The 18,972-nt window shown below is 49.5% G+C and overlaps 2 protein-coding genes across 2 annotated transcripts; one reads left to right on the top strand and one right to left on the bottom strand.

Annotated features, from left to right (window-relative positions):
• LOC8058105 (oxysterol-binding protein-related protein 1B) lies at positions 499 to 7,378 on the top strand. Its single transcript, XM_021451159.1, has 10 exons — positions 499 to 1,208; positions 2,316 to 2,669; positions 3,086 to 3,173; positions 3,753 to 4,180; positions 4,746 to 4,901; positions 5,102 to 5,269; positions 6,071 to 6,211; positions 6,285 to 6,521; positions 6,612 to 6,725; positions 6,920 to 7,378. The coding sequence occupies exons 1-10, from the start codon at positions 828 to 830 to the stop codon at positions 7,115 to 7,117; spliced, it is 2,265 nt and encodes a 754-aa protein (XP_021306834.1). The 5' UTR covers positions 499 to 827; the 3' UTR covers positions 7,118 to 7,378.
• Positions 9,398 to 13,772, bottom strand: LOC8058104 (protein NRT1/ PTR FAMILY 6.3). The gene is made up of 4 exons (XM_002464914.2): positions 13,452 to 13,772; positions 13,076 to 13,293; positions 12,398 to 12,978; positions 9,398 to 10,541 (listed from the first exon to the last, which is right to left on the bottom strand). Exons 1-4 carry the CDS (start codon positions 13,573 to 13,575, stop codon positions 9,677 to 9,679), a joined length of 1,788 nt encoding a protein of 595 aa, XP_002464959.1. The 5' UTR covers positions 13,576 to 13,772; the 3' UTR covers positions 9,398 to 9,676.

The following is an 18,972-nucleotide window of genomic DNA, read 5'->3' as shown; positions in this document are numbered from 1 at the left end:
TGTCGGATCATTTTATTTCCCGCCGCGCTCACCTCTACGATTCTACAACTTTTGGATGGAAATAAATAAATGGGTTTTTTTTTTTAGAACAGTGGACACCAATGTGGTAGAGAGCCAACTGTCAGGTCGGCCCCGCTGGCCAGCCAGCGTGCCTACAGCCAGTCAGAGGAGGACATTATGCCCAGCTGCACTGCACTGCACTGCACCGAAATTACTCACCCACCATCGACATGCCCGTCCGTTCCACTGACCCCAAGCAAGCCCAAGCGCGCACGGCACGAGCACGGGTCCTGCCACTGCCACTGCCACTGCCACGCGGGTCCCGACCAGCCAGCGAACGGACCCCTACAACAAGGCGCGTCCGGCCGGCCGGCCGGCCGAACCACCCCGCATCCACCGACACGCGGGGCCACCGCGACGGGCACGCACGAGCCGGCCAGGCAGGCACTGTGCGCTGTGGCGCGGGGCAGGAGCAGGAGCAGGCCGCGCCGCGCCGGCGTTCATCAGTTCCCAACTGTTTTGCGGATGCGCCGAGCCGGAGGCGGAGGCGTTAAGCGCAAGGCTGCCAGCATAAAGCCCCCCTGGCGCCCGCCCGCCCGCCGCATCAGAGCCTCCTCCTCCCTCCGCGAGCGAGTCCACGTCCCGTCTTCCTCGCTCCACTCGCCCACCCAAGCCGGGCCGAATCCGCCGCTCGAATAGAGTAATCCGAGGAGCCAGCCAAATGGTGGCCGCGTGAGTGAGGGACGGCGGGCGGGCGGAGATCGGGCGGGCGGCCGGCCGGTGGGTGGGTAGGGGGGGAGACTAACTAAGGGCAGGGCCGCGCCGCGATGCGCGCGTGGGAGATGCACCCGCTCTGCTGCCTCGCCGGGGAGTGGCCGTCCTCGGGCGGCGGCGGCGGCGGGCTCGCGCCCGGCGACCGCTCCCTGCCGCCGGCGGAGGAGGACGCGGACGCGGCGGGGGAGGCGCCGGCGGTGGCCGGGGTGCTGTACAAGTGGACCAACATCGGCAAGGGGTGGCGCCCGCGCTGGTTCGCGATCCGCGGCGGCGTGCTCGCCTACTCGAAGATCCGGCGCCGCGTGGCGGCGGAGCCGCATCCCGCCTCCGAGGCCGCCGCCGGCGGCGGCGGCGGCGTCAGGCTGATCGGGGTGGCGCGTGGCGGCGCCGGCGGGGGCGCAGGGGAGCGCCCCATCGGATTCGTGCCTCTCAAGGTGATCGATCGCCTCGCGCTCGTTTCCTCTCCTTCTCGTTTCGATTCGTTGTCTGATTTCTCCTTTTTTTTTTGTTTTTTTTGGTTCGCCCTGAATGATCTCGTCATTGTTTAGAGCAACGACGCATTGTTAGTGTCTCGATTTATCCTCAAAACTGTGAAACATTGAGCATAATCATTCGTTAAATAGTGCTAGTACTAGGCATTTCATAGCGCAAATCGTTCGTAGTATAATACCCCACTCAAACGAACAGAACTTCAAAAGCTCTGCTACAAATTTGTGGAGCTGGTCTGCTCCAATCCCTCCCTTTTCCGCGTCACGTCGGATCGGAACAGTCCATGTCCAACAGACGAGCACAGGCGCAACTCCAGTCTCCAGCTGTAAAGTTCCCTCGTGCCGTACAATCGTCACGATGTGCGGCGGGGATCGCTTGCAAACACACTCGCACTCATCACGCTCACGCTCGTTGTAAAGGAACGATCGAAAGTTACTAGTACGTACACTACTACAAGCAATTGCTAACCCCTGTCGGAATAAAGCATGCCTTGTTTTGATTGGAGCTCGCCTTTTACAGCGTCAGCTCAATGTGTAGTACTACTGTTCAGTGTGAAAGAACAGTCTTTGCATCGACTTGCAACAGTGGCATTCTTGTCCCGTGCTACGGAGGGGAGGGGCCGGCGAGATGTTTACAGGTGGGGGCAACCGCGGGCTCCCAGCTGGATCTTGTTCAAACGCCCTGGTGTCTTGGCGCCTCCGTTTTGTGTCGCATTGGGAGTCCATGGGTTGGTGGGAATGTGAGACCGTACGGATCACTCTGTCCGTAGCGAACTAAAGGGGCTGGGAGCTTTTCATCTTTTTCCCGGCTCCTGAACGGTCCCTCGCCTGCTGGCTCTGCTTCAGTCAATGAGCTATAAAGCTACTTGTCTTTTTTTCTATCTGTTTCTTTAGCTGGAGGAAGCAGTGATTAATGGAATAGTGGGGGTTGAACTGCAAGAGTGCAAGTGTAGATATCATCACTTCTTGGATGACACAATTCAAAGTTTCAGTTACTTGCCTGCTTCTGAATAGTCTGGTTGCTGATTAACCATTCTCTTTTCCTGTTTGTAGATATCATCATTTAGTGAAAGTAAATCAGATGATAAACGGTTTTATATAATTACTCCGACCAAAACACTTCAACTGAGGACTGGTTGTGCTAAGGACCGGGCGACTTGGATTGAAGCGCTTGTCTCTGCAAGAAGCGAATATTCTTTTAATGGGGATTTATCGGGTGATCAGAATGATGCATCATTTTCCACAGAAAAGCTCAGAAATCGCTTGCATGCAGAAGGCATTGGTGAGGCCGTTATTAAAGACTGTGAGCAGATTATTCATTCAGAATTTTCGCAGTACCAAACACAGATGAAGCAGCGTTGCGAAGAGTATTTAAGCTTTATTGGCAGTCTTCCACGGGAAGTTGAGGTAATGTTTTCTTGTAATTCAATAGGTAAAATAAGCTATTTATAGAGTTGCAGTTCATATGACAATATCTTATTGGTTATACCATGGCATAAAAACTAATGTTGGTTTTCCTTAGAATTGTATACCTGAGTGTCATTATTTTCTCTCGGATTGGGTGCTGGATGTGCCTATAATTTATGGATTACTTGCTGTATATTCAGCAGGTTACAATCATGTTATATGTTTTTTTGCCAACTGTAATTTGATCAACACTCCTTGTATTTAGAAGATAGACCATACCAATTCTAGTTTACTAGTCAGATGTACTGTCACATGTTAACTAGAAAGGTTATTTGGACTGTGATTGTAAGTTGAATAATAAATTGGTGGGAGTGCGACGCTGTCCACTGACCAGAGAACTTTTTCTGTTCATGCAGGTAGTTAATTCAGTAGATTCAACTGTCCCTGAGAAGCCACAGCTGGAGCTGTTCAAGCATGACTGCTCCAGCTCTGGAAAATGTAGTGGTACTTGATGTTCCTCTTGTTGCTCCTTTTTTCTTTGATTTTTTCTGTCTAGTCATTTTAAAAGTTTTCTTGGTAATAGTGACGTAACCTTTTTCCTAGCCATGATAAGGCTTTCGTTGGTGATGTAATATCCATTCCGTACCTCCATATAACTGTGTCTCTTCATTGTGCAAATTTACTGGACCACTTTTTCAGGAGTCATGTTTCAGTACATTGTTTCTTTCCTAGCTTCATTTGATCATGTGAATGGAATTTGAGTATAGCGAATAGTTTTCTTTCATTCCACCTGTAAAGATGTAGCATAGAAGCTCCCTGGGCTATAAATATCTATGACATGTCAATATTCAACATGATGATAGATGCTCGGCATTTGAGTTGTTGCCAGTAATTTATATCTGATCACTTGCACTTCTTCCTTTTTCTCCCTTGTATTGCCTGAATATCAAATGGTTTAAATTCCTGGAATAGGCAGTGCCCAAGCATTATTATGGCTTCCTTGATGCACTTTCGCTTGCAGCCATTTCCCTTTGCATGTGATCTGAAATATGCTTACTATCCCTACTTTTGTTTTCTCATCAGAATATAGCAACACAGAATCTTCTGATGATGTTGGCAAACAAGAGATTAGTGAACTATCAGATGGAGATGAATTTCATTTCTATGACACAAGGCAAAGTTTCAGTGAATTTGCTACTAGTCCTGCTGACCCGAGAAAGGGATGCTTAAATAACGGAAATGAAGATCATAAATCTGTTGAACCACTCTCTGCTCACAAGGCCGAGAAATGTATGCTGTCACATTCAAAAAGGCGCTCACAGTTGCCTGAACCAATAGAAAAGGAGAAAGGAGTTAGCCTTTGGTCAATGATCAAAGACAATGTTGGAAAGGATCTAACAAGAGTCTGCCTTCCTGTTTACTTTAATGAGCCTTTATCTTCTCTCCAGAAGTGCTTTGAAGAGTTGGAGTACTCTTATTTGTTGGACCGTGCATATGAATGTGGTTTAAGGGTATGCCTGTTTCTCTACCTTCCTGTTTTCCTCGACCCAAACACCTACATTGAACAACTTAAACCTGCTGGAAATTGCTGTTTGGGGGGGGGGGGGGGGATGATCCAATAGAAGGAATAGGCAGGCCCTGGCTAACACAATGGCCGGCATGAACTAAAAATTCTTTTGGACCCAAGGGCATAGGATAAATATTTTAAATCAGAAAATTTGCACTGCCTGGATATTGGAGTCAATCTTTTGGCTGATGGGAGTTATCCTTCAATTCAGTCAGTATTTGTTTTCTAAAAAAACAAATAAACCATGTGGCATCCCCTTAGCTTTGTCTTAAAATAGTTACTGGAACTTAAGTGGCCAGAAAGATCGCTGAACCAGTTCACAAGAAGGTACTCACATTTTGTGAGCACCTAGGTTTGAGCCTGGGTGGGTGGCCTCCTCGATGGGAGGCTCTACCAACCAAGTTATCAATCAGTTCTCAGACTAATGGTGTTTGGTGTTTGTTATTTATCTATAAATAAATTGATAGATTGATTTGACTGTATCATAATAATTTTGCTTCTGCGTTCAGGGGAATGGTCTGATGAGAATTCTTTATGTTGCTGCATTTGCGGTATCTGGATATGCGTCCACAGATTCTCGCCCATGCAAACCTTTTAATCCATTGCTTGGGGAAACTTACGAAGCTGATTACCCTGAAAAGGGGATCCGTTTCTTCTCTGAGAAGGTCAGTTCGGTACCCAACACATATAAGTTTAGCTAATGCTCAATTATTGTTTGGTCACTTAACAAACCATACTGAATATAGGCCTGAAAGAGGAATCACTAAGAACATCATGTACAGGGATCCAGCACTGGAGTATTACTAAAGTTCTGTTATATATGAGAACACACTTGACTAAATGTGCTTGTTTATTCTTGCACCAGGTCAGTCATCATCCTATGGTCGTGGCATGTCACTGTGAGGGGAAAGGATGGAAATTTTGGGGAGACAGCAATCTAAAGAGCAAATTCTGGGGACAATCCATTCAACTGGATCCTAATGGTGTGCTAACTTTAGAGTTTGATGATGGAGAAACTTTCCAATGGAGCAAGGTATAAGTTCCTTCTCATTGGATAATACTCATTATTTCCTTTGTTTGATTGACAACTATGTAGCTATTGTCCCTCCAGTCTATCCTCTCCACTGGTTTCATGACACATCCCAGTTTGATTTCAACATATTTGGATATTGTGATTTATTGATTACTAGAAAATGATTGCCTTAGAGATGCTGGTCTGGACCTACCAAATCAGAGACGGGTCAGCCCATTTTACCTAAAGACTCTAGCTTCGGCTGGCTCAATGTGCATCATGGGTTGGTCAAATATTTTTCAGAAAAAAAGGAAGTGAGAAATTTGTAGCGGCTCCTAGTTAAATGTAAATAAATAAATTGGCTGGTAATCTAACAACATTTGCAAGATTTTAAATTCATAACATATGTGCACAACATTACAAGCAGTGTGCTTAAAAACAAAAGCAAAAGAAAAAAATTGATTTCAAATATATCACATAGGCTCCTGCCGCATGGGGGTGAAGTGGAGTTAGGAAGGCGGCACGTTGAGCAGATTGGCCTTGGGTGTCATGGACAGGTGGTCGCACGAGGGCTGACCCATCTTACCCATTGGGTCAATAGTTCTGGCTTTGTTGGCCCATTTTTTTTTTTTTTTTTTTGTATATTTGTGGTTGATCCTTGCGGCCCATTCCCCTGCTCTTGTGGGTTAGGCCAACTACCCAATGGGTGACCCAAACCATCTCTGGATGGCCTGTCTGCATATCTACACTTTGAGATCTGCAAGAGATAGTAAATGCTTGTTGAATATTATGCTTAAATGTTTTTTTTCTTTTACTTGTCAGGTTACAACAACAATAAACAACCTTATCCTTGGTCGAGTATATTGCCATCACCATGGCACAATGAACATAAGTGGGAATAGACGATATTCATGCAAGTTGACGTTTAAAGAGCAGTCTTTCCTTGATCGGAATCCTCGCCAGGTAAAGAAAGGCAAAAAAAAAAGGTGCAATCGTCCATTAATATGGGTTGTGCTAATATATAGCTCTATGGAAGGTTCAAGGAGTCGTCAAGGATGCTGATGGAAGCAAGGTTGCAACATTGATGGGGAAGTGGGATGAAAGTGTGCATTGTATCATCAACAATGATGCCTCGAAGGCGAACTCCCATGGTTCACATCAGAGTTCTGGTGCCACTTTGCTATGGGAGAAAAACGAGCCTCCAGTCAATCCTACTCGGTACAACTTGTCCGCATTTGCAATAACATTAAATGAGTTAACACCAGAGCTCAAGGTACACATGGAACATACATATAACCCATCATTTAAGTTCTGTTAGCTCTTAACCTAAAAGGCTAAGGCACATTTTTACTCTCTTGTTAAGGAGAAGCTGCCACCAACGGATTCAAGGCTGAGACCAGATCAACGGCACCTGGAGAATGGGGAGTACGAGAAGGCCAATGCTGAAAAACTGCGTCTTGAGACACGGCAGCGGATGGTTGTACCCATTTTGAATTGCTCTACTTCTTTTCATGAAAGCTACATCATGATCACTGATTGACTCCATTTCTATGTTGTTTGAGTACTGCCCTGCACCTTGAGATCTTGCATGCACGTGGTGGACTGAATTCCATCATTTGATGTTTGATGCTTTTTTGCCCTAACTGATGTCTTGTATGTCTTCCTCTGCAGGCAAGGAAGATGCAGGAGAGTGGCTGGAAACCAAGATGGTTCCAAAGGGACAGGGAGGATGGAACATACCGCTATGTTGGAGGTTACTGGGAAGCAAGGGAGCAGAGAACATGGGTTGGCTGCAATGACATATTTGGTAACTTGTCTAGCAGCCAAAAGCTGCCACCATCCGCTCTCTACACTAGCTCAAGTATATAGGGGTAATGCCGTAAGGGCATATTCAGTAGGTGTTGACATCGATTACTCACTTCTGGTACATAATCGAGAGGGGTTTCTCTCGTTTCTGTTGTGTTAAGCTGTGAGCTAACATGCTTTCCTCTTGTCAATTGTCACATTGAAACCAAGGACATTCAAGCATAACCCAACCTTTTGTCGATACTAGGACACTTATGAGAAATCTTGCTAACATTATTGTTAAAAGAATTGTCAATGTACTATTTTCTTCTTTGCATTCCACAAGGACGTGTTTGCATGTTTGGTGCTTATATTGTCACGTGCTTTTGGGTGTTTATCTCACTTTGGTGATGCTGCTCAAGGTTGCCTTATGGTCGCTAGTCGAGTAAGGATGATGATAATGATGGGTCTCTGAAGTAATTTCGTACTGTTCAAATAGCTAAGGCCTTGTTTAGTTCCAAAATTTGTTGGGAAATCGACACTATAGCATTTTCGTTTGTATTTGACAAATATTGTCTAATCATGGATTAACTAGACTCAAAAGATTCGTTTTGTCAATTCCGACTAAACTGTGCAATTAGTTTTTATTTTCGTCTATATTTAATATTCTATGCATGTGTCTAAAGATTCGATGTGACAGGGAATCTGAAAATTTTTGTAATTTTTTTTGAAAACTAAACAAGGCCTAAGAAAGAGAAGGCTCGTGGTTGGAGACTTAGAGTTTGAAATGTAGTCTCAACTTGTTGATCTACTAGTTCATTTTATATTAGGTTCAGATGAGCTGGATAGCTTATGGCTTTTTTTTCCTGGCTTCTGATCATCTGATGCTATCAGGGTGTCATCTTTGATAGAATCAGAACGGCTCAGCTTTCGGCAGTCGTCAATCCTCTCTTCGGTCTCAAAAATATAAGTATCCGTAGTGGGCGTGAGAGGTAAATAAATGGGTTCCGTGAGGGTTATATAAATGGGTTCTTCGAAGGAAAGAATTACTTCTACCAAAAAAGGACATCCTCATCCTCCTTTATACACCTTTCAATTGGGCCGAATCGAATCAGGCCTTAGCCAGCCCAAAAGAGATGAGGTACTCACCTCTCCATGGAATCATTGAACTCAAATAGGGAAAAGTCCATAGTATTTCTCTTAATTTTTGTAAAAGCCTATTTTTCTTCTCTATAAACTCTAGAATTGGGTAAACCACCTCTGTGAATTTTTAAAATCGTTCGTTTTACCTCACTTACTGGATACAAGCGGTTTTCAAAGATGGTTTTATCTTTTTCTTATTTATTTATTTTGGCTAAATCTTTAAAAAATCAAATCCCAAAAAATCATAAAAAAGAGAATCTAATTTTCTTAGACTCTACATGAGTAGATATATACGGTAAATATATAATATGTTATAATTTAGTAATTTTTTAATTATATCTTTAGATCTAAGTTTTTCAATAATTAATTTATAGCTGCAGTTAATAAATGCACCTTTCAATCGGGCTAAATCCAGTTAGGTCTAAGCCAACCCAAAAGGGATGAGCGAATCATTCAAATTTGATCAAATAAATGTGATCGAGTGTGGCCTTGTTTAGTTCACCCAAAAAACAAAAAACTTTTCAAGATCTTCCGTCACATCGAATCTAGCGGTACATGCATGGAGCATTAAATATAGATGAAGACAAAAACTAATTGTATAGTTTGTCTGTGAATCGTGAGACAAATCTTTTAAGCCTAGTTACTCTATGATTGGACAATGTTTGTCAAATAAAAATAAAAATGCTACAGTGTCAAAAATCCAAAATCTTTTTAGATCTAAACAAGGCCTGTGTAGACCTGCTAGTGTTAAAGTTGAAATGTATTTAATGGATTGGATTCTCAAGTAGGTATACATGCACAGGTGAGAATGGGTTTATATTTTCTTTGAATTGGTTTACTTTGGGTTTAATAGAAAATTGGGTTGAAAAATCTTAGATTTTGTTTGGGTTTGAATGGATTGAACCCATGGATTGGTGTTTACACATGCAAAGCTCCTTTGCAATGGTTGCCAAAGTGCCGTTGGTACTTTCATTTTTTTCTATTTTAAGACCACTTATTTGAGGAAAAAATATATAATTAATTTTGTTTATTGAGGTAAACTGGTAATTCTCCTTCGGCTGTTTGCTAGCCCATGGATTCACCCTCACGTTTTTTTTTCAAGATTCTGAAGCCTCAACCGGCGCAGAGCTATCGACAAGCAAATTCAATGTAAAAAAAAATCATACAATTCTTTCGGCCCATCAAACATTTTTCCCATCACCCTTGCGATTGTAGTACAAATAGATTACCAAGCGCAGCAACGCTAGCTGCCATTCATTTCAAGAAGCAGAATACAACGTACATCACTACGTATTTGGCACTTATTAAGCCGTATATTTCTATCTACATTTCTTGTACCCTTTACGTACACGTTAATTAGCTCCACCTGCGTGCCAAAATACATCACGCATACCCCCCACCGAATTCACGCCAAAACAAGTCATCAAACACATAAATAAAAGAAGAAGAAGAAAAAAAAAAGAGAGATGCATGCTTGCAGGGTTGTGGTAGCAGCATGTATCAGTGGCCGACGGCAATAGACTCCTCGTCGGCGAGCTCGATGCCGGCGTCGGCCAGGCGCTTCTCCTTGTAGACGTAGCCCCTGGCGGCGAACGTGAAGATGACGAGGTTGATGGCGCTGATCACGGCGAGCAGCCAGTAGAAGTAGTCGAGCCTCCCGTCGTCGAGGTTGTCGGCGAGCCAACCGCCGCGGCCGCCATGGCGGCCCGTGACCTTGTGCACGATGGTGACGAGCAGCGTGCTGAAGAAGAACCCGAGCGCGCAGGTGCTGAGGAAGAGGCCCGTGCTCATGGTCTTCATGCCCTTGGGGCACTCCCGCAGGAAGAACGCGAGCTGGCCCATGTACGTGAATGCCTCGCCGGCGCCGACGAGCACGAACTGCGGCATGAGGAGGAACACCGAGAGCGTGACCCCGTGCTCGGCGGAGGCGGCCGTCTGGCGGTGGCGCTCGACGAGCGCCGCCACGGCCATGCCGGCGACGGAGAGGAAGAGGCCGACGAAGACGCGCTGCAGCGGGGTGAGGCCGTGCGGGTTCCCCGTGACGCGGCGGGCCAACGGCGCGACGAGGCGGTCGTAGACGGGCACGGTGAGGAGGATGGAGCCGATGAGGAAGACGGTGAGGGAGCCCGCGGGGATGTGGAAGCCCGACGAGCCGCCGATGGCGCGGTCCATGACCTCGGCCTGCGCCACCGAGAAGGTGGTCATCTGCGCGTGGATGGTCCAGAACATGATGGTGGTGGCCCAGATGGGCAGCATCCGCACCACCTGCTTCACCTCCTCCACGTCCGTCCGGGTGCACAGCGCCCACTTGCTCGCCGCCGAGTCGCCGCCGGTGCCGTCGATGATGGCCGCGTGGTCGAGGAACCTGCGTCATCCGATCCGTTTCACGATAAGTCATCTGTGTGTACTGTATAGTCAATTGCTGTACTACGTGGAGAGCACATCATTTTCAACGCCAAATTAATTAATTATCATTGGTAATTACAATCGCGAATACTAAACTTGAAGTCTGGAACAGAGCCTTTCTCAGTTGAGGGCTACCATACCACTTGGCTGCCAGGTGAGGTGACCAAAATTATTGTCGATTCGACCTACGGAGAGGGCGATACGGGCGACTTCAAAACGCAAGGAGCTTTGCTGCAACAGTGCATGGTAACTGCTGCTCAACTATGCGTCGCGCGTGGTTGCACAGCAGACATGTGACCCGGCAGACAAATCGGCAGTCCTGCCGGCGCCGCGACCCGTGGCCGCCTGTGCGGCACGGGGCGGCGGGGATGCACAGGCACCCGCCAAAGTCCCAGAACTGGGCAGCTGCCGGCTGGCTACCTCAGCTTTCCTGGTTGTTCTCCACAGGACGAATTAAGCATTTGTTGGGGGGACTAAAAAAACGAAGCTTTAGAATGGCCGATCGGCCACTGAAGCAACGCTTGTGCAGGGGTGCATGCATCTATGTGATGGAGAGGCGTTACCCTCGCCCAGTGCTCAACTCCCCCTGAATAAACCTTTCTTCAGAGGGGCAGCTAATTACAAGTCGTATTAGTAGTACAATCAGTTGCGAGGTTAAGTAAAAAATGACCGAGGTCGTGTATGCTGCTGTCGCTCGCTCGGTGCATGCATCTGCCTAATCTTCAACGTTGTGCAGCTCAAGCAGGTATGGTGATGCATGGAGTGACGCTACCTAGCTGGGGGTGAGAGTAGGTGTCTGAAAAGCTATAGTAGTTCCTCATTTGTTTGTGGTGGGCTCTGGCTCAGCACAGCAGCTGGTTTATCTGTTTGGCCACAATGGTTTCTATGGTTTTTCATCCATACAGTATTTATCATCATTTTTTCGCTCCCACATGTCAAGCAGATAGATCTACTAGTAGTATATGTTAAGACGTTGAGAGGTTTGGGTTGCTGTCATGATGCGGTGCAAGCACGACAGTACGAGACAGAGGTGTCGTCACATGTACTGTGGACGGTGCATGCAAGTGGCGATCCTCCCGTGGCGATTGGAGATTGCCAATGGGCAAATGGCCTGCCTGCCTCACTGTATCGCTCCACACTCGCAAGTCACGTCGCGCCTACTATACCTCCTGTGTTCATTGGTGATTGGTCCACACCCACACGTACATTTGATCATCCATTTCTTTCCTTTACGTGCAGCCAGCACACTCCTGGGCAGCTGCTGGCTCATTGGCCACTTGTACACTACTACCATGCATCGCCCTTGGCAAAAAATTGAAAAATGATAGGACTACTACCAGTAATAGTATAGTTTTGTCAGTCCCAGCGTACTATGCTATGGGATACCGTGACGCTGCAGTACCAGGCACGGAGGGCAGCAGTGATCTTGTGACAAACACACATGGACGTGGGCTGCTGTGGCCTGGCTATACTATGCACGGGGGTGAGCATCTGCGTACTGCACAGCACAGGGTTGAAAACTTCAGAATTATTTGGCGTGCCAAGATTATTTGGTCCACCAATAATGGGCTCAACTCCTTCGTTCCCCAGATATTCATGTCGCAATTTGCCTCAAACCTTCCCTTCCTCTACTAGTGTGCCTTGTGTGGTGTACTACTACAATAGTATTAGGACGATGATTTACCCGTCTCCTAGCTAGTAATTAATAACTCCTAGCTAGCTAGCGATATCGAGTAATCAGCAAAGTAAATAATTAAAGTTAAGGAGACGGAAGGTTGGTCATCATCATTCAACAGTACTGGTTCTTGTTATTACCTGCATTCCTTGCTGTGTGGCAGCTTCTCCTTCCCCTTGACGTCGGCGCCGGCGGCGAGCGCAGCGTCCACGTCGTAGAGCAAGTCCGGGTCAGACGGCAGCGGCAGCCTGCGCTTGGTCCACGCGGCGGCGGTGACGGCGGCCACCTGGGTGAGCGGGCTCCCCACCAGCTTCTTGAACCTGTACCTCCTGGTGCCGAGCAGGAAGACAGCCAGGCCGCAGAGGATGCCGACGGCGCAGACGCCGTAGCCCCATCGCCGCCCCACGTTGTCTTGCACGTACACCAGCGCCGTGACGGCCAGCAGCGCGCCGATGCTGACGAAGAAGTAGAACCAGTTGAAGAAGCGCAGCATCTTGCTCCGCTCGCCGTCGTGGGACTCGTCGAACTGGTCGGAGCCGAACCCCGACACGCTGGACTTGAGCCCGCCGGTGCCCAGCGCCGTCAGGTAGAGGCCTAGGTACAGCACCCCGAGCTGCGTCCCGGTGGCCGGCACGCAGTCGGCGCTCGCCCCCCTGGCGTCACCGCACGGCGGTGGCCGTAGACCGGGAGCCGCCGTTGAGATCGTCAGGATCATCACGCCCTGCGTGTGTGTGTGCATCCAATTATTAGCCAGTAGTGAGAGTGGCACCGGCGGCCGGCGAGCGGCGAGAAATAATCGAAGAAGGTACGCTACGCACCGTGGCCTGGACGGCGGTGAAGACGGCGATGGTGAGGTAGCGGCCGAGGTAGGTGTCGGCGACGAAGCCGCCGAGGAGGCAGAGCATGAAGGAGGCGCCGATGAAGTTGGTGACGGTGTTGGCGGCGGAGGCATTGCCGAGGTGCATGGTGCCGGTCATGTACGGCACCAGGTTCACCGCGATGCCCAGCGTCGTCATCCGCTCGAACAGCTCAACGCCTGTGCAATTTCTCATCAGGGAAACCATGCAATCAACAAGTTGTCAAGACTCAGGACCACACGCGCACATGCAGATGCACGTACACATCATGGCAAGTCAGATGCGCCGCGGCCGTGGACGCTAAATGGAGTAGGCAAGTAAGGTCAGGTCAGGTTACCTAGGATCATGGCGGCGCAGGCCCAGCCGCCGGTGGTGGCGCGGCTGGCGGGGCGGCCCTTGTAGTCCCAGGCGTCCGTCAGGGCCTTGCCATCCGAGGCAGTATCCGGCAGAACGGAGGCCATCTCGCACCTCTATTTCTCAGCAGATGGACAAACAAGCCGGCAACGAGGAGGCTCGAGCTCCCAGAGGGCAGAGAGGCTGGTGGGCGGGCTCGTCGGAGCACGAACGACGATGCTTGCTGCAAGCCTGCGCTGCCGGGGGCGGGTTTTTATAGGCGACGGCGCGTGGTGGTGGTGGTGGTGTGGGGATCTTTGCGTCGGGATTCGGGCTACCCCGGATCTGAGAGATCCTCCTCCCGGGCTCCCACCTTAAATTTGCAACCTCCTTTACCAGCAGCAGCTAGGCTAGGCGAGCTTAGGTGGGAAATTTGATTGATTAAAAATAGTAAACCCGTGAGCCATACGGGGGAATCAGTATCTCCATTCTCCCCCTGGTCATTCCGCTCCAATGACTCTGGCACTGCCTAGTTTATTGCGAAATAATTGATGTTGGGGAACAGCTGCATCATTCCTCCTGGTAGCGTCGAAGGTTATCCTTCACCCAAGGAACCTCCGACGCCTGAAGCGTCGAAGGATATCCTTCACTGGAAAATACTAATGTTGACGACTCGTCTGGTCGTGCTAAGTGTGTGCAGGGACTGAGACACCGGCGGAGGCCCACAAGCAAGGAAAGGGGGGAACCTCCGACCTTCCCGGGTCCGAGGATGGCGAGAACGCGGCCAGGCCGAAGACCTCCGACTCGACTAGGCTAAGGAGGAACCCCCGGGGTGGCCGGGACGAGCAACCTCCGGCCCGGCCAGGCTGAGGAACCTCCGACACCGAAGTGTCGGAGGATCCGCGATTGGGCGGAGGATCCAAGCCTCCGACCAACTGAAGCCCCAGACAGAGGATAAACGAAGGGCTTGCAATGTGAAATTACACAGGTGACTTAGGGTCAGTAGACTGTGGTGTAAGAATATGCTGGAATATCCTCCCACCGTCACGGGGTATTTATGTAAATGTCGTTAGGTCGGTTTCCGGGCCCTATATAAGGGGCGCAATGCCGTCGTTAATGAAAAAAGAAAAGAGAGAGCATTCACTGTTTTCACCTACTGTTGAGCCTGCTGTCCGTTGGTGCCCAATCCTCTCACGGCACCGAGTGAGAAGGTTCACGATTCACCGTACTGCTGGGGAGTGCGGAGAGCATTTTCCCAACATTGGCGCCCACCGTGGGGCCCGAAGTATAACCTGCGATGGCTGGAAAGAGAGCAAGCACCACAAGACCTCGGGCAGAGCCCTCCAGGAGAGGAAGGCCGAGGAGGGCTGTGCGGAGCACGTACGCGACCGTGGAGGGAGAAGGTTCTGAGGGCGAGCAGCCAGAGAACGAGCAGCCGGAAACACGCCAGGAACCTCCTCCCGCCGCAGGCCCGGCGCAACCCACCGCCACGCAAGAGCTCCAGCAGCTGCAAACGCAATTGCAGAACCTTCAGCAAGAGCGAGACCGGATCGCTGCCGCCTACGCCGCCAGCCAAGAGGCAGCGGTGGCCGCGACGCAAGCGGCCGAGATCAGGCAGCAGCTTTCACTCCTGCAGGCAGAAATCCTTAGCATGCAACCTCCACCTCAGCCGACAATCCAGCCCGCTGCTCTGACCGGCGCCGGCCCAACATCAGGTGTGCAACCGGCGAACTACGGTGGCATGCTGCGGGGCACGTTGGACCTTCGTTCCCCTTTGTCCGAAGGATTGCAGACCTCGCCTTGGCCAACGACCTACAAACCTATCACGCTCCCTAAATTCAGCGGAAAGGCCGATCCGCGCCAATTCCTGATGAGTTTCGAGGCAGCCGTGGCCTCGGCTGGAGGGAACGAGACCGTGATGGCAAAATCCTTCGTGATCGCAGCCGAGGGAGATGCCTTGGCGTGGTACTCGATGCTGAGACCCGGGTCAATCTATTCATGGGAGAACCTTCGAGACAAGATTTTAGCGAATTTCCAGGGATTCGCAGTTGAATCACTAACCTCCACAGACCTGTTCCAGTGTCGCCAGAGTCAGGGAGAGGCACTGCGGGAGTACTTCCAAAGGTTCGTGCAGACTAAGGCGAGAGCACCCGGCGTGCCGGAGGAGGTTGCCATTGAAGCGGCCATCAAGGGTCTTCGTATAGGGCCCTTCGCAGCTCATTTGGCCAGAGAAAAGCCAGCATCCATGCACGAGCTGTACCACGAGTTTGAGAAGTATTGCAGGTTAGACAACGACTACCGCAAAAGGTTGGAAGACCAAAACTCTCAGAAGAGGCAGAGCAATGATAGAAACTCACAGAAGAAGAACCTCAGCCAGGATGAACGCCGGCCACAGCGAGAGGCTGGTGGACAGATGATGAATATCGAGCAACCGAAAAATGACAGGCCGGAAAATAACCATCCACCAGCGGAAAGCGCGAAGCTCGGAACGCATACCCAATCAAGCCGGAAGAGGGGGTCGAAATGCGGGATGGCGAAAAAATCAAAGTCAGCGACCACGGAAACAGTATTGTTTCTTCCATGGAGAGGAGAAGGGTCACTCCACCAGAGATTGCCCAGATGCAAAAGAAACTCAGGAGAGGATCAAGAGCAGGTCAGCTCCGCAACCTCCGATACCAGTTACTCAACCTCGGGAAGTAAATCACACATTCCCTCAAACCTTCTACCATTCATACGTCGGAGGTTCAAGCCAGCAGCACCCAGCTCCACTTCAGCCCAGCGCGCTAGCCTCCGCTTACTATCCCAGCTTCCTACCAGCTTGGCGCCCAGCCCAGCAAACCGCGGACCACAACCTTCCACCAAACTATGCCCCTCCACGACCTCCACATATCACGTACATCGAAACCCCGCAACCCCACCAGCAGTCACTGCCTCCTCCCCCAAACCAGCTACAGCTACTCCAAGCCCCACCACCACCAAAAACCGAACCCCACCCTGATAATCAGATCGGCCCTCATACACCCCTGCCCACGATTGGAATGATCTTACCAATAGCTGGGGGGTCCTCAATGGAGTTCCAGACAAAGAAGCAGAAGAAGGATCACCTCCGGCTCGTCAACAACGTTGCAGTTCAAGGGCCAGTGAGATGCACTGATTGGTCTAGAACCCCAATAACCTTCAGTGAGGAAGATCTAAGGTTGGAAAGCTACCCTCACACAGATGCCTTGGTCATAACAACGAATGTCGCGGGTTGGGGAGTAAGCAGGATCTTAGTGGATTCAGGAAGTTCCGCAGACATAATATTTGCCGGGACCTTCGACCAAATGAAGCTCAGCAGAAGCCAGCTCCAACCTTCGGAATCACCTTTGATCGGGTTCGGAGGAAAGCAAATACATGCCCTGGGGAAGGTTGCCCTACCCGTATCCTTCGGCACATCCGAGAACGCAAGAACAGAGTACGTCACCTTCGACGTGGTAGACCTGCACTACCCATACAACGCCATATTCGGGCGAGGGTTCTTGAACAAGTTCAATGCGGCCGCCCATATGGGATACCTGTGCATGAAAATCCCGGCTTTGCACGGAGTAATCACGGTTCACGGAAGTCAAAAGGAGGCAAGGAACATAGAGAAAGCAATCTACAAGTCCTTCCGGAACATAAACTCCGTGGACTCTACACAACAAGAGGCTTCCCAGCCACCAGACATGCCAAGGGGGAAGACAGACCTGGCTGATCAGGAGGAAACGAAACGTGTCCCTCTGCAGGGAGCTGTTCCAGATAAGAAGGTCACCATCTCAGCCACCCTCGGTAGAGAGGAGGAACTCGAATTGTTGGACGTGCTGCAAAAGAACCAAGATATCTTCGCTTGGAGTGCCACTGACCTGCAAGGAGTCAGCAGAGACATCATAGAGCATTCGCTAGACATTGATCCGAGAATGAGGCCGAAGAAGCAGAGACAGAGAAAAATGTCTGAAGAAAGAACCTTAGCCGCGAAGGCAGAGGTACAAAGACTGCTGGACGCAAAGGTCATCAGAGAAGTCATATACCCGGAATGGTTGGCAAATGTGGTCTTGGTCCCCAAGAAAAATGGCAAAATGAGAATGTGCATAGATTTTACGGATCTCAACAAGGCTTGTGTCAAAGACTCCTTCCCCTTGCCAAGAATAGATACCTCTGTGGACAAAGCAGCTGGTTGTCAGAGATTCTCACTGCTGGACTGTTTCTCTGGTTACCACCAAATTTGGCTCAAAAAAGAAGACGAAGGAAAGGCAAGCTTCACAACCCCATTCGGCACGTATTGCTACACCAGAATGCCAGAAGGTCTCAAAAACGCTGGAGCAACCTTCTCCAGAATGATGGGGAAGGTTCTAGAAAGTCAGCTACAGAGAAACATCATAGCCTACGTCGACGATGTTGTCGTCATGAGCAAGCGCAAGGAAGATCATATCAAGGACCTGCAGGAAACCTTCGTCAATCTTAGATCTGCCGGGCTGAAACTTAACCCGGAGAAGTGTGTGTTCGGGGTCAGCAAGGGAAAAATGCTGGGATATATCATCAGCTCCGAAGGAATTAGAGCTAACCCAGACAAAACAAAAGCAATCATGTCAATGGCAGAACCTTCAAACAAGAAAGAAGTGCAAAGGCTGACTGGCCGAATAGCAGCCCTCAACAGATTCATCTCAAGATCGGCAGAACGGAGCCTCCCATTCTTCAAAGTGTTGAGAGGAGAAGGTAAAACAGAATGGGGTCCGGAACAATCAGAGGCCTTCAGGCAGCTCAAGAACTACATTGCAACCAACCTGGTGGTAACAGTGCCCGAGCCAGACACTCCACTACTACTGTATGTGGCTGCCTCCGAGCACGCTGTCAGTGGCGTTCTAGTGCACGAGACAAGCGACAGTAAGGGAACGGTGCAAAGACCCGTTTACTACGTATCCGAAGCTCTGTCAGGAGCAAAGTTAAACTACACGGAGATGGAAAAAATCGCGTACGCGGTCTTATGTGCATCGAGGAAGCTCAAGCATTACTTCCAAAGCCATGAGATTAAAGTACCCACTTCACAGCCATTGGGTGATATCCTCAGGAACAAAGAGGCTTCCGGACGCATAGGAAAATGGGCGGCCGAACTGTCACAATTTGACATCTCCTATGTCCCCAGAACCTCCATCAAATCTCAAGCCCTGGCTGACTTCATGGCAGATTGGACACCTTCGAACAAAGAAGAGGAGAAGGTAGTCGATCAGCCGTGGACGCTGTATACAGATGGCGCTTGGGGTCAAGCGGGAGCAGGAGCAGCAGCCGTTCTAATCGCACCATCTGGACTCAAACTAAAGTTTGCTGTACGACTCGAATTCAAAGCAACAAACAACATAGCTGAGTATGAAGGTCTCATCCTCAGGCTGAACAAAGCTAAGGCTTCGGGAGCAAAAACCCTACTCATCAAAACAGACTCCCAGGTGGTGGCAGGGCAAGTGGAGAAGGAATACCTAGCACACAACCCGGAACTGGCAAGATATCTGGCCGTC

Source organism: Sorghum bicolor, chromosome 1, assembly GCF_000003195.3.
Source record: "Sorghum bicolor cultivar BTx623 chromosome 1, Sorghum_bicolor_NCBIv3, whole genome shotgun sequence".
Lineage (NCBI taxonomy): Eukaryota > Viridiplantae > Streptophyta > Magnoliopsida > Poales > Poaceae > Sorghum > Sorghum bicolor.
This window is presented reverse-complemented; position numbering and strand designations above follow the sequence as displayed.

Coding starts and splice junctions, on each gene's coding strand:
- LOC8058105 (XM_021451159.1), top strand. CDS start 828: ATGCGCGCGTGGGAGATGCACCCGCTCTGCTGCCTCGCCGGGGAGTGG. Junction 6,212..6,284: donor TTGATCGGAATCCTCGCCAG/GTAAAGAAAGGC, acceptor GCTCTATGGAAG/GTTCAAGGAGTCGTCAAGGA. Junction 6,726..6,919: donor TTGAGACACGGCAGCGGATG/GTTGTACCCATT, acceptor CTTCCTCTGCAG/GCAAGGAAGATGCAGGAGAG.
- LOC8058104 (XM_002464914.2), bottom strand. CDS start 13,575: ATGGCCTCCGTTCTGCCGGATACTGCCTCGGATGGCAAGGCCCTGACG. Junction 12,979..13,075: donor TCACCGCCGTCCAGGCCACG/GTGCGTAGCGTA, acceptor ACACACACGCAG/GGCGTGATGATCCTGACGAT. Junction 10,542..12,397: donor CCACACAGCAAGGAATGCAG/GTAATAACAAGA, acceptor CGGATGACGCAG/GTTCCTCGACCACGCGGCCA.